Source organism: Hesperophylax consimilis, chromosome 30, assembly GCF_061612785.1.
Source record: "Hesperophylax consimilis isolate HC1 chromosome 30, BYU_Hcon_1.0, whole genome shotgun sequence".
NCBI classification, from domain to species: Eukaryota; Metazoa; Arthropoda; class Insecta; order Trichoptera; family Limnephilidae; genus Hesperophylax; species Hesperophylax consimilis.
This window is the reverse complement of record NC_142865.1, coordinates 9164323-9179355: the sequence shown is the minus strand read 5'-3', so window position 1 is coordinate 9179355 and position 15033 is coordinate 9164323. Positions and strand designations below refer to the sequence as shown.

At 37.8% G+C, this 15033-nt stretch overlaps 1 protein-coding gene across 2 annotated transcripts in view; it reads right to left on the bottom strand.

Moving 5' to 3' along the window:
- The window catches only part of LOC149409601 (rho guanine nucleotide exchange factor 12-like), a 268488-nt gene extending 255762 nt beyond the window's left edge, over positions 1 to 12726 (bottom strand). For both annotated transcript variants that reach the window (XM_089649570.1, XM_089649571.1), the window contains exons 1-3: positions 12400 to 12726; positions 5708 to 5801; positions 3552 to 3695 (exon numbers count right to left, since the gene is read on the bottom strand). In XM_089649570.1, coding sequence (XP_089505696.1) covers positions 3552 to 3695; positions 5708 to 5801 — 238 coding nt within the window. In that variant the 5' untranslated portion in view covers positions 12400 to 12726. The remainder of the gene's footprint in view (positions 1 to 3551; positions 3696 to 5707; positions 5802 to 12399) is intronic.
- Between the last annotated feature and the right edge of the window lie 2307 nt (positions 12727 to 15033).

The window sequence follows — 15033 nt, the reverse complement described above, 5'->3', positions numbered from 1 at the left end:
TGCCGAGTTTCAGCTCGATTAGATGTCGGGAAGTGGGTTAACTTCCGCTTCCAAGTTTTGGATTCATTCATTACTGAAAAAAATAGTGAAAATCAAATAGATGGATTTTTAAAAATTGTCAAGGTGACCACAAAATGTTAGGTTCTACAGCCGGGAAATACGTTAAACACGTGCCCAACATTTGTACATGGTTAACGTTTGCCACATGATAAAGAGTAGTTCCTGCCTAATCAGATTTGGAACGAAACACTGCAAACCTTATATTTTAAGCAATACATCAAAGTGCTTTTTTTTAACACATTCTTTGCGGGAAACGAGAAAACTCGTCATACGCCTTTTTACAGTAAGACGCGGGAGACGAGTTTACTCATTTTGTTGCGCAAAGCGGTAAGGAGAGGGAAACTTGTAAAAAGGGGTTCTAAATGGGTGCGGGGTCATGTGTTTTCTATTGTCGGCGGTACCCGATCTATCTACCTGTCAATACAATGAGTTTAAAACACAACAAATAATATAATCATTGTCGCGTATGTTCCGCTCACAAACTACGCAGTGAAACGCGGTACATGTGCAAGTTTTGCAATGTGCCCCTGCATAAAGGAAAGTGTTTCGACTGCTATCAAACATTGAAGCACTATTAAGTTATAGTTTTTTTTATATGTATTGAAAATTTCTAAATAATCTTGTAATTTTGTATGAATAAAGTTATTTCGATTGTGAAATACTGTTTTATCTATGATTCCCAAGAAAGTAGAAAGTTTTTGTTCATAAAAAAAGGAATTACGCATACATTACTAAGTAAATAAATAGAGACATCTTTTTAAAGTAAAACACTGAAAGTTTCAACGAAAAATATCAAATGGATCATAAGATATGAATATTTTGCGGAAAGTCTAATTTTGGCGCTAAAATTCAAAAAAACACCCGCGCTTCGCTCCCAATTTGGCTGTGATTTGACGGTAAAATGCCCGACCATATAGTGTTAATGACCACAGTGGTCTTTCAAAGAGTTGACAAAGGTTTTATATCAAAACAACACTTATAAAATCTATAACTAACAACATAATTGAGCTCATGTGTGGAAAAATAGCTTTATCGAAATAACGCTGTTTTCGTGCGTGCAGATTCATATGTGCCATAGATACAACTACATTCACAGAAAAAATCGTTTAAAAATCTCAACCAAAGATGATAGTACAAGGCTTATGGTGACGGCCGGTAGCACGCTCTCAGTACAAGTCAACCATTACTTAATGGACGCTTGGCATGTTTATCATTATTATGGTGATAAAGTTTTATTTCTGCATTGTGTTATTTGTTAATACGTCGTTACATGTCTGGAATTTCCAATTTTCAAATTTTATGGAAATTTTTGTTCATAAAATGAATAAATATTGATTCAAGGAAAAACGGCGTTATTTTGAACTAAAAGATTATGAAAGAATGGATTAAAATACATGAAACGTGTCGTCTATTAATTGAAATATCTTATTAAATACTACAGACAAATGAAATCGACGGTCCCGAAGAATTATTTCGGATGTGCAAATTTTTAGTTTAGCGGTAGAGCTAATTAATTTTTTTTAATAATAAACTAATGTTTATAAGACAAGGTTTTTAGGCATAGCACAAAGGATAACAAATTACCAAATTTACAACCTTTCCTACAAAAATAAATTTGGTTGTTTTGAGGTGAAAAAAAAAAATAATAAGAAGTAATTGTAGATTGAAGTACTTGCACATATTGAATTATTTGGCGTGTTGGAAATAAGCCGACGTAGCTCAGTGGTCCAGAGCACCTGACCGGACATCAGAAGGTCCAGGTTCAATTCCTGTCGGCGGCATTTATTTTTACTGGGGAGATATTTTCAATTTTTACGGATATTTCAGGCGTAGAGTAATTAATGCTTATAATAATTTTATTTATCCTCTGAGCTAATTAAAGTATCGTTTCTGCATTTATACTGTTTTCGATAGTATATTTCTCAAATTCAATAAACAGGGGTTAGTGTAAAATATAATTAGTAAAAATTCAGAAATCAAACTTTAAACAGCTCTACTGCAAAACTACATATTTGCACATCCGACATTTTTCTTCAGGACCGTCGAAATGTTTAATAAGGCATATATCCCAGAACTCACTTTTTCACATAACGCTGTTTTTCCACAAAAGCGCTCAATTCCTTGTGTACTTTTAAAAAGAATTTTAAATTATTTGTGCTAGCCGAGGATTTCTAACATTTTTTTTTATCTTTGTCCTTTTAAATTATGGCATAGTATGTTGTATTTTTTGCAATTAAATATCTAAGTATATCATGGTCACCCTACTTGTTTACTACATTGTACTGTAATGAATTGGCTGGAATTAGATTAACAGGTACCATGTACGTACCCAATTCGTAGAAACATTAAAGTAACAATATTGTTCTCTTAATTTATAATCTTTGTGTTATTTTTATTATATTGTAAAATTATTAATCTCAAAACAGGCTTGTCCTAGTGAGGTTAAAAATTCTAATGTAAAAAAGATACAATGTAAAAAAAACAATAAATAATTTATCATACATTCCAGAAGAACGGGAGTGAAGTTACAGTGATATTAAAAACTGTGATAGTTCAATCTACAGTTAATAAGATGGCTCTAGTGAGGATCTTAGAGGTTACAGATTTATCCAACAGATGTCGGTAGTATATGGGGTTGCCCCTCCACGGTGAGCACAAGATATGGGGAACCGTGAGGTTTCAAGAACGGAGGGATTTTGAAAGCATAAGAGGATGTTAGCCTCCAAGTCGTCCTAGACACTTATTCCAAATTGGTAGGTAATAACTAACCAACTAATTACCATGCAGTTTAACAACAGTTTCATTGGCGAACACTACTTGCTTCATTCACATTCATACACAGTCTCATATATGCTCTTACATTATTATGGCATTTGGCATGGCCCAGTATTATGAGATTTGAAATGAGTGAAATGTTTCTTACATTATTATGACATTTGGCATGGCCCAGTATTATGAGGTTTGAAATGAGTGAAATGTTTCTTACATTATTATGACATTTGGCATGGCCCAGTATTATGAGGTTTGAAATGAGTGAAATGTTTCTTACATTATTATGACATTTGGCATGGCCCAGTATTATGAGGTTTGAAATGAGTGAAATGTTTCTTACATTATTATGACATTTGGCATGGCCCAGTATTATGGAGGTTTGAAATGAGTGAAATGTGTCTTACATTATTATGACATTTGGCATGGCCCAGTATTATGAGGTTTGAAATGAGTGAAATGTTTCTTACATTATTATGACATTTGGCATGGCCCAGTATTATGAGGTTTGAAATGAGTGAAATGTTTCTTACATTATTATGACATTTGGCATGGCCCAGTATTATGAGGTTTGAAATGAGTGAAATGTTTCTCACATTATTATGACATTTGGCATGGCCCAGTATTGTGAGGTTCAAAATGAGTGAAATGTTTCTCACATTATTATGACATTTGGCATGACCCAGTATTATGAGGTTTAAAATGAGTGAAATGTTTCTTACATCTTATGAGCTGTACAACTTGCGTGTGTTCTGATGTCTCCACAGACGTGTTATTCACGGCAAGCAGGCGGTCACCCGTCCGAACGCCGACTCTCCATGCCGCACCGCCTTTTACCACAGACTGCACCACTACTGGGTCGTTGCCTGAAAACAAAAACAACCAATATATTAAAGATGAATAAAAATCAAATTCTTTTTTAAAAACAACAGTTAACTCCAAAGCATTAAGTGAAAAGGGTTAACTCGTAACCTTCTCCTTACCTATTATAAGGTATTGTATAAATCATATAAATGCTTATATGATTTTTTTTGCATTAACTTTTAGCAATTCAATGTTGCCCTGCTACGATTTCATATTTATTATGTGACGTATGCACATTGGGCCTTCTAGAAGGGAGCTCATGACGGACGACACGATCGGACAAATTCAGTACCAAACGAGCAGCCGGCCGGCGACGACGCGATTCAGGAGGGACACGAGCGAGCGCTCCGGACGACATTCTACCGGGCAAGGCAATGACGCAGCAACTTGTTTAAACGTTTTCTCTGGTCATCGTTTTTGCTCCAAATCTAAATTTAACAACGCGTGATGTGTTGTTTGGCGCCCTCTTCTAATTAAAACAGGTCAGAATATTATGTTTTCACACAATGTCACACCAAATTCATTTGCTACCAATTTTAAATAATGTCCGATCGCCCAGTACTTAGTACTGACGCTCACCCCTGGGATGTAACATTTTAGTTTGTTAATTAGAGATCTCTTGCTCTTTACGTTGTTATAATAAATGCAATGTTGAAATTCTTAATTCTTTTATTATTGCAATCGTAACAACCCGATGTTGGTTCCCTTTCAGATTGTCACAATGACGCCAACATGGTTATAATTTTTACAATAGTTAATTAATAACTGTCACAATGGCGACCCAAACGTGGTTTTAGCCATTACAAACTCTGGGAAGGTAGAAGGTATGAGGGTTGGGTAGGGATCAGTGTGTCCAGGAGTGACGGACATAGGAATATATTCCTCCCACTGCGGCGTTCTCCCCAAACCGGCCTCTCCCGATCTGGCACCCCACGCAGCTGGTGGGCAGGCACATCCCGCACACACCTCACCCGATTAACCCGGGTACCCCTGCTAAATCACCAGACGTAAGGAACGACTTGGATTAAATGCACTATTAAATAAGTGAAGAAAAATTACATTAGACACCACAAATTAGTTGTAATTTTACATCAAAATATGTCAACCCCTCATATTCTGTGAGGTCATGTTTCCGCTTTGCAATAAAATCCAAATAAACTAATATATTTCTGGACATATCCGAAAACTAAAAGTTGTGTTTGAAAGGTGATGAAATAAATTTTCAAATCATACTATTAGAAATAAATATATAATTTTTGAAATGTAAAGTTTTAAAAATTTCTCACCTTACGCTTTTTTCAAATTTTTTAAAATTACTGATGATAAAAAAAAATAAAAACACAAATATTTTATAAACATTAGTGTCACCTCACCCTTTTGTTGTTTCATATAAAAATAATTAATAAAAATTCACAATTTTTTTTCAAATTGCGATTGGAAACTTTGGTATCGTAGAGGTGTAACATTTGAATTCTTCTGTGGTTAACTTTTAGATTTGAATATAAAGCATGGTGTTTTCTCCATCTAACACCATTTAAATCACAATTCTCACCATGATAGTAAGGCGGACAACGATTTCTACGAAACCTACATAATTTGTTCCCAAAAGCGAACAAATTAGCCTGGGAGGTTAATCTCTAAATTAGGAGTAAGGAAAAAAGAAACAAACATTACATACTTGACAAAACCATTTTTTTTTATCTATAACCCCACTTTATCTGTCTCCGTTTTATCTACATTTCACTAATTTTAATAGAATTAGTCATATTCAAGTTGATTGTTAAAAGATTCGACAAATACAAAACTTTCCAACTGAAAATCCAAAGGAAGATATTTTAGATTAGGAAGATACCGCATTTCATGGCTTCGAAACTGGTGCGAGTGCCATTTCTATGAGTTGTTACGGGCTGCAGTTTTGCGTATGAATATTACCCTCATGATGAGAAGAAGTTATCACTATAGAATAAAGCTCGATGTATAGCAGTCGATGTAAATCAAGGGTGTGTGTTGTTACCTGACACCGTCATGCCGTAGCCCTTGTCATCTTTAAGGACGGTCACGGTGTGCAGCTGGCCTGCTGCCACACCGTCCGTTCTCCCCACACTCATCTGTAAACAATAAATACAAACACGTCAACTTTATTTCATGATTGTATAACAATTTAATAGATACAATGATAAATGCAATCATAGACATGTTCATTGGCATAAGAAGCAAGCTGGAGTACGCAAGTGGTGTATGGATTCCACACCAAACTAAACACATGAATTCTTGCCTGAACAGACTATGCAATAATTACAATAGCGTATTATCCAAGGTTGATATTTTCAGTTGCGAACTTACCAAATACAAGAGGTCCATAAAAGAATATTTCTCTGATGGTTTGTGAATAATTTGTATGTCTCTATTATGATTTGATTTATACCTACAACCTCTCTTTTCATAATCTTTTGTTTTGTGTAATTTTTTTAATTCATATTCCTTTCTCACAAATTTAAATAACTTATTCCATATTATGCTGTCTCAGTTAAAGTCACAAGGAGGAAATCCATAATTGGTTTTATTTTACTATACAATACTTATGTACAAACTGATTAAATGTAAACTGTCGATTTCCCGAAAATTAATAAATAAATAAATAAACATGAAGCATGGAACTTATCTGAGGTTCATACAACATGTGGACTTGACAACAAATATATTTAGCCTAGAAACCAGAAGTTGTACGAACCTTGCAATACTTAGTTATAATATAGTGCGCAACTCTATTGTTAGCCCATTCCTCTTGGATCGTTCTGGCTTATATGGGGTATGTTGTGAGGCTGAAGGTAGTGGCATTGGAAGGAGATGGGAAAGGTGAAGGGTGGGGAAGTACCTGGTTAATCAGATCTGGTCACAAAACACTGAAACTGATTCTGAATGATAGTCTTCCACCAGATAGAGTGGTAAACAGTGAAAGGAGTATTGCATGATGTAAAAGCGAATGTATAAAGAAGTCGGGAACTCCCGAGGAAGAGCTTGCACAATCGAATACTTGAGTAGGTACATGTCAAAAGTAGACAGAAAACGTAAACAGAAGAGGCAGGTATGCGTACCTGCTCCCCAGGAACCATTTATTGGATAACACCTACTCTACCATACGTCACCGTATATACATACTGGGTGCTGGGTTCATGTGGTGAGTTTTGTTTGGAGTCTTGGCAGCGGATGCGTCTGCCCACCAATAGATCCACGCAATAGCGTGGATCGAGAGAGACTGGCTGAGGGAGGCCTTTTGATCTCTAAAGCCGGACTCTCTCGACCCATCACCCTGCACCTCAGTTGGAGGGATGGATTCATAAGTCCTTCAATCCTGGACATACTGACCCTTAGATTCCTACCCACCCCTCATACCTTTTCCTTCCAGGAACTTCCTCTCGTTCCTTTCTTTAAATAGACCCTTCACACGTTGTAACGGACGTACTGCTCCGGGCTCGGCCACAGCCGTCCCATTTTAAATTTGTTCTATGTAAAAGTTATATGTATGAGAGGCTAAATTGTTATAACCCTCTATATGTAAATGATGTAAATGTTATATGTGATCTTGGAATAAATAAAGCGTCAGAGCTTGGCTAGAGGAATACGGGCAGAGAATTATAGAGTGTGAGAGCTGGTGAAATAAATTGATATACAATTCGGGCACGATTATGAGAATCGTGCCTAAACGTAGTGGGAACGCTCGTCATAGCGTTACAAATGACCGGTGGTACGCCGTCATTACGTCCCACGGCCACGGTTCTGAGGATCGTGCCCAAACAAAGGAAAGCCGTGGTTACGTTCGACCACGGCCCGAAATTACCGGCCGAGCGGCGGTAAACGGACCGGCGGGGCGCCGCCATCGCGTCACAACACGGCACTCGATTCCAAGAATCAAAGAGAAAGCGAGAGCCGTGTGAGCATAGGGCCACCGCCGGTGGCCTATAAAATGGGCACAAGCCCCTCAGAAGGGAGATAGCCAATAACCATCACCAGCTCTACAACTCTCTCTCTGCTCTGCCCTCTACCTCGCTCCGACTTCTGCCTCTGCTCGCCTTCTTTTACTCTGACCCCCGCCTCATCCTGGACTACGGACTTGTCTACCCCTTCGGACCAGACCCGGGATCAGCATCAAGAACAAGCGACAAGCAATCGGACCAGCTCTACAGCGGCTACAGAGACGGCACCGTTCTACTCCTCCACGCCAATGAAGGACGACATCTTCCGCCTCCACGGATTGGGATCACTGGCCCATTCACAGTCTTATGTATCTCACTCCTGTCTGATACACACGTCATCCCCTAAGGCTTAGACATACACCTGAGGTATTAAATTATTTTCCTCGGGGCCTGTGTGAAGTGTGACGACAGAGTTGTCTTGCGGTTAATTCTTAATTTCTATTACTACCGTGGTGAAATGATGTTATGTGGTTATTTATTTATTTATTATCTCGATTGAACTCAATTCTCAACTTGTTAATTTAGGTAAATGACGCATAATTTTAAATTGGTTTTACCAACCACAAACTGCCTGCAATCTGTCACTTTTACATTTTGCGTCTAATTTGTTATTGTGTATTTAATTATAAATATTATGCTTCTTTGCAATAGCTGTGAAACTATTTGACTATACTCTGTTCACTGGGGAGAAATCATTTAAAAATAATCATCTTCAAGGCAAAGCACAAAGCGAAGCTAGCAGTCTACAACGGGGTTCTGATACCAAACTGATTGTTTGGCAGTGAGGCAGTGAATTTGCAGAGGAAGGATGAAAGTAAACTGAATGCTGCAGAAACAAGATCCTTGAGGGAAAAGCGTGGTAAAACCACAGAGTAAGGTAGAGACAGAGCTGCCCATAAGGGCGAAGGGAACAAACCAAGCTGTGCGGAGCAGAGGGAGGGGAGCGGGCCTGTTCCTTTACGTGATTTGGCAATAAATGAATCTGACAGTATACAGCAGGTGGATGAGTTTGTGTATTTAGGAAGTATGTTCTAGAGAGATGGGAAGGCTGACAGAGATATTGAAAGAAGGGTAAATGCAGGTAATTCCGTTAATGGAGGACTGAACGCAGTTGGCACTAACAAAAAATTGTCCAAAGAAGCGAAGTTAGCAGTCCACAACGGAGTGCTGGTACCTACCTTGATGTATGGAAGTGAGGCATGGAACTGGCAAAGAAAGGATGAAAGTAGATTGAATACTGTTGAAATGAGATCCCTGAGGTGTATGTGTGGTAAAACCATGTTTGATCGTGTGAGGAATGTGGAGATCCGCAAAGGGTGCAAGGCTGATGTAAGCGTAATGAGTAAGATTAAGAAAGGGACGCTTAGATGGTTTGGCATGTAGAGCGAATGAGCGAAGATAGTAGTTTAAGGAGGATATATTGATGCAAATGCGAATGGTAGCAGAAGTCGGGGACGCCCGAGGAAGACATGGCATGATCAAGTGAATCAGATATTCGAGTCGGGCCATGTCAAGAGTCAGAATAACAGAAGGTTATGTATGAAACAATGTATGAATGTGGATGAAGCAAGGAGTGTCTGCCAAGACCGAGTTGTTTGGCGATCCATCCTCTCTGTCGACCTCCCTTGAGGGGAAATGGCATGATGGTAAATTTATATCTCTATAAACTATTTTTAGAGATATGCCACTGAAGATTTTTTTATGTATACAATGGTGCTACAACCATTAGAGAATAGTTAACCATCTCTACTCCTTCCGGGCTTCTGCTGTTTCCCTCCAGATTCTTACGTCTAGGGCTTCGGTATTGGCCTCACAACATTCCGCTGTCCTAAACTAACCCCTGCGCCATCTTTCCATTGCACGATGATATCATCGCTAACCCCGCACGCAGTCCTGAAAACCCTTCCTCCGGACAGCTCTCACACCAGAAGATAGGTGGAAACTTGATTAGCAATCGGCCGACGTGAGAAATGCCCATCTCGTACAGGATCCCAAAGAGAGACAGCCTGGGTATTCACTATCTCGTAAGCGTCAGCTACACTACTCGCTTCGACGCTTCGACGAAGTCCTCGACGAAGTTAGCCGAAGTTCGAAGTGCGTGCCCACACACTCGTGCAACTTCGCGAGTAACTCAGTCCAACCAGTCAGTGATTGGTTTATTTATGCCGTGACGCTTCGAGTCCTTTGACTCGGGCGCATTTACCGACAACAATCGGAAGTCGGGCGAAGCGAAGCGAAGTTGCCCGAAGCGAAGCGAAGTTCGTGCCCACACTATCGTATTCGGCCAACTTCGATCAACTTCGCGAGTAGTGTAGCTGGGCTTGTAAACTTTGCTCCTCCGTCAATAGGATAAAGATCACTTGATGCATCGGTTGGGCCTCAAAGAGTCGGCTTGGTATGAATGCGGTGTAGACCACTGATAATGTCGTTGACGAGTCTCCGCTCCATTAGTTCCCCACAGGGATTGATGAGGTCTACTGAGCGAGGCCTGAGGCCCTAGACTTACTCAAAGACCTAGAGGATCCCCTCTGACCCCCACCATATGAAAGAATAATGATTGCTCCACAAGTGTAGGCAGAGAGAATGGACTGTCAAACAACTCGGTATTGGTGGAGGCACTCCTAGCTTCATTCACATTCATACATCGTCCCATACTCTCTTGTTATTATTGGGCGTACTCTACAGGGCACACAGATACTTTAATAGTACACAACTGCTGACCCTGTACAAATCGCAAGTGCACCCTACTGTCGAATTTGGCAGCCATCTCTGGTCCGGAGCCCCTAAATACCTGAAAAAAACCCTTGACTCTGTGCAAAAACGGGCGGTCCGTTTGATAGATTCCCCAATCTTAACAAACGGACTGCAATCTTTAGAGCACAGGCGTCAGGTAGGTATGCTGTCCTTGTTCTATCGGTATTACAATGGAAGATGCTCTGAGGAACTAGCGTCATTGATCCCTTCGGCACCGGTGCGTAGTCAGGAGACACGCCAAACGCGCGCCCAACATTTGTACACGGTTGACATTTGTCACATGAGAACGGGTCTCTTCTACGATTCGTTCTCAAGTTCAACAGCTTGGCTGTGGAACGAACTGCCGGCCTCTGTGTTTCCTCCCTCCTACAACATGGGATTCTTCAAGACCCATGTTCACTCCTTCCTCTCCACAAAAAGACCCTCCACACAGCATCCCCAAAGATGACATAGGCCCTGAGGGAAATTATTTTCTTCAGGGCCTCCTGTGTGGAGTTAATATAAAAATAAAAATAAATGTTGACATTGCCAGACTCAGGAAGTATTTGATTGACTAGATTGTTTCATGTCTTCCTCGAGCATCCCCGACTTCTTCCACTTTTCTCCATCGTCCTACATATAAAATAAAGGTCATCTTTGGTGGTCGACTTTCTTCTATTGTTGCTACATGCCCTGCCTAAAGGAGTTGTCTCAGTTTTATATTATTTTATCTCTTGAATTATGATCACTGTAATCCTGATTGTTGTCATTGTGGCAGCAAATTTTGAAGGACATCACAATTATTGAGGAGCTGGACGCGATAACAACATATGGTGAAAATTGTAGTTTTGATGAAAATTATAGTTTTGATAAAAATTGTAGATTTGATGAAAATTATAGTTTTGATGAAAATTGTAGATTTGATGACCATTATAGTTTTGGTGAAAATTATAGTTTTGATGAAAATTAAAGATTTAATGAAAATTGTAGTTTTGATGAAATTTGAAGTTTTGATGTAAATTGGACTTTTGTTGAAAATTGTAATTTTTAGTAAGATGCGTTAAAAGTTTTTGAAATGCTTAGTATTCACTTGACTTAAAATTTACAGAGAAGATAAAGTAGGGGTTGAAGATACCACAATGAGACCAAAAACCGCTTGTGCGAGTTTAAGTTTTAGTGTTATCTTGGAGAACATTGTTAAACACACAAAATGGTAGATACTCTTAGTACTCTGGTAAATCACCACCATTTTCGTCACATTCGGTGACCAGATCTGAATAGCCGGGTATATTCCCACCTTCCTCCTTCTCATTAAATACTTTCCCTCCCTCACTCCCTACAGCATCACAACATACCCCAAAAGGGGATATAGTTACCTCTCATACATTTAACAAAAACATTAAATGATATTAAAGACTAACCAAGCGTCAAAAATCATAATTAAGACAAAACTAAGCATAACAACAATTATTATTGGTTATAAATTTAAAAGTAGAAATAATAATACGAAATATTATTATTATTTCTAGTTACGAATTGAATCGTGGTAAGAAACTTCCTACACAAGTTCTCGTGTCAAAACTTATGTCATTTCCAAACATAGACGTTAACTATTTAAAAAGTGTCATTTCCGAGCTAATATTGCGCTATCGCTTTATGTAATATAGTGCACAGAGGAATGAGGAAATAGACCCAAACAACACCAAGACATTTTACAAGGAATTATAATAAATGCTGGCCAATGCACAACATAGCACGAAACACGAAATAATATTGTAAAATTGGGAGTGACATTTGTACATACGACAAACAAATAATAGGATAAAATTAAAGATGATCAACCAAATATCCTTCTGTCTCTTTCTAACGCACGTAGATACGTTATATTAGAGCGAGATGGCAATATCGCAGATCTTCGCAACAACATGACGAATTCTCAGAAAACTTTTTAAGTGCTCAAAACTAACAAAAGAAAATAAAATTAAGAATTCAAAGTTACCTGTTATGTTTTTAATTCATTTGTTGATGCAAATAATAACACGGCTGAGCTTTTGGCCGTGTAATTTACGGTCTGGCTTGGTCACACACAGTTAATAACTAGAACAACTTGTACTTCTGCTTCTGTCAACCGCGGGTATGCTCGAAGAAAAACACTAATTAAAAACACAAATAACACTCGTATAAAAAGGTTCGCGGGTCTCTAGACGGGGCGAAACTATTTAATTACTATTATTATTGTCAGTCTGGGTTAAAGGCACCGGATTATTGTAAAAATAATATCAGAATCTACGAAGAAGGAAAAACAGCACGACCGACCATATTGGATTTTGATACACCACTAAAGAGCGAGTCGGTAAAGCAGGAATCGTAAAGAACATTTCAAAATACAATGTCAACACTTTGACAGATCTGCTTTTTGTAATGGCCGATAGATGTCACACTAAATTACTAACATTTTTCTAGCAGTATTGCCTTATTATATTTTTTCTAAGTTTAACTTGTTAGTAGGTATGTTATCTGGCCAGAAGAAACGTAAAAAGGAAGATTAATTAAAGAACAACATTTTTTTCTGAGGAATATCATTATTAATATTCTATTATAGAAAAGCAAACATTCCCAAGTTACGAATAACCTGACAGCAATAGGCTCTGCCACAAGTTCCCTACGGAGCGGCGGTACCACGCGCCGGTCCAGGCCGCCGCGCAGAAAAGTCTCACAATGGACTGCGCTGTAAACCACTGCCTCTTTACTTTTCTACGCGGCGGCCTCGAGTGGCGCGTGGTACGGTCGCTCCGAATCATACAAAATAAGTTTTTGGGTTCTAAGCTTGGGTTAATTAAGTAATTTATGTCTTTACATACAAAAAATCCAAAATTACGGCAAAATGATCATTTTATACGATGATTTTATCTCGTCGTAAATCATTGTTTCGTGTAGTAATGAGTAATGACGTAGTAGTGACGGCCTCCGTGGTTGAGGGGTAAGGCTCTCAACCACCAAGCTGGAAGTCGCGGGTTCAAATCACGGCGTGCGCAAGTAAATTTTATTTGATTAATTTGTGTTATTTAACAAATTACTCATTTAGAACAATATATACTATATTTGCGGCACGTTCCAGAGTTCTCAGTATCGCCCTGGTGTAAGACCATAATTCAGAATTGAAAAAGTTGCTTGAAATGGCTTTGGCCGTGTTTGATGACCAGATCTATAATATTTATTTTTCGGAATAACTTATTGAGTAAAACCTCAAATTATAATATTTAAATATTGAAGACAAGATTAGTGATTTTTAAACGCAAATCTGAATAGAAAAATCAGAAAAGGAAACGGTCACATCTGGGACCGTTTCCTTTTCTGATTTTTCTGTTTCAGATTTGCGTTTAAAAATCACTAATCTTGTCTTCAATATTTAAAGATCTATAATAATTTTAGATAGTATTTGTTTTGCTGGAATCACTATTTATGATATTATGACGAACTACCCGCTGAAAATAAACTCTGACGACGTTGAAAAATCCCTCTTACCAGACCATTTTCCTAGTTTAGATTGATTATCAATTAATAACATGAATATAATTTATTTATTTATTTATTGGTAAAGGTAAGAGACAAACAGCTTATACATAAAATATAAATATAAATATATACATGTTAAAAACGGTCAAGCCAAAAAAGTCTCCTATATTAATATTGATTGGAGATGGAGTTTTATTGCATAAAAAAATATATATTTATATTTTAGGTGAGGAGGGGAGGAATAGGAATTTAGGATGAGGATAGGAGATGCTCTAGATACATTCCATACTATAGTATTAATTTTCGATCGTACGAGTTACTTCTAATCGATATTTGTGAAGTGTATTGCTAAAAATATCTATGTTTTGAAATTTAGTATTATATTGGGCACATATACGTGGAATTGGTGAATTTTTTCTAAAGTTAGTTTTACATGTAGGTAAATGAAACAAATGAGATTGCCGTGTTGATCTTGTTGGAATATGAATATTTATTAAATTCATTAGCTCTGGTGAGTCGAGGCCATTGTTAAGAATTTTAAATAATAAAATTTGGTCAAAAACCAAACGTCGTGTATGAAGTGAGTTGAAGTTGTGGTAATTAATAGAATCGGCGTAATTTGAGAAATGTAAGTTTTGTTTATAATTAATGTGTTTAAAATTTTTTTTTTGAATTCTTTCGATTCTTTCAATGTGGGCTTGGTAAAAAGGAGTCCAGATCGGTGTGCAGTGTTCTAGGTGGGGACGGATGAACGCTGTGTAAAGGGAATATAGAGTCTTAAGGTTGCGGAAAGGTTTCGTTAAACGTATTATAAATCCTAGCATTTTGTTGGCTTTGTTGATGATTGCATCAGTGTGATGAATGAAGTTTAATTTCACATCCAGTATTACCCCAAGGTCTCTGATAGATTCTACTTCTTTGATTTGTGTCCCGTTTAATGTATAATAAAAGGAAATTTTATTTTTGTTACGTGTAAATGATAATTTATTGCACTTTGAGGTATTTACTACAAGTTTATTTGATTCACAGTAGTTAAAAAGACGATTGAGATCCTCTTGAAGTTTAATGCAATCTTCGATTGATTTGATAACTAAGTAGATTTTTTTATCGTCTGCAT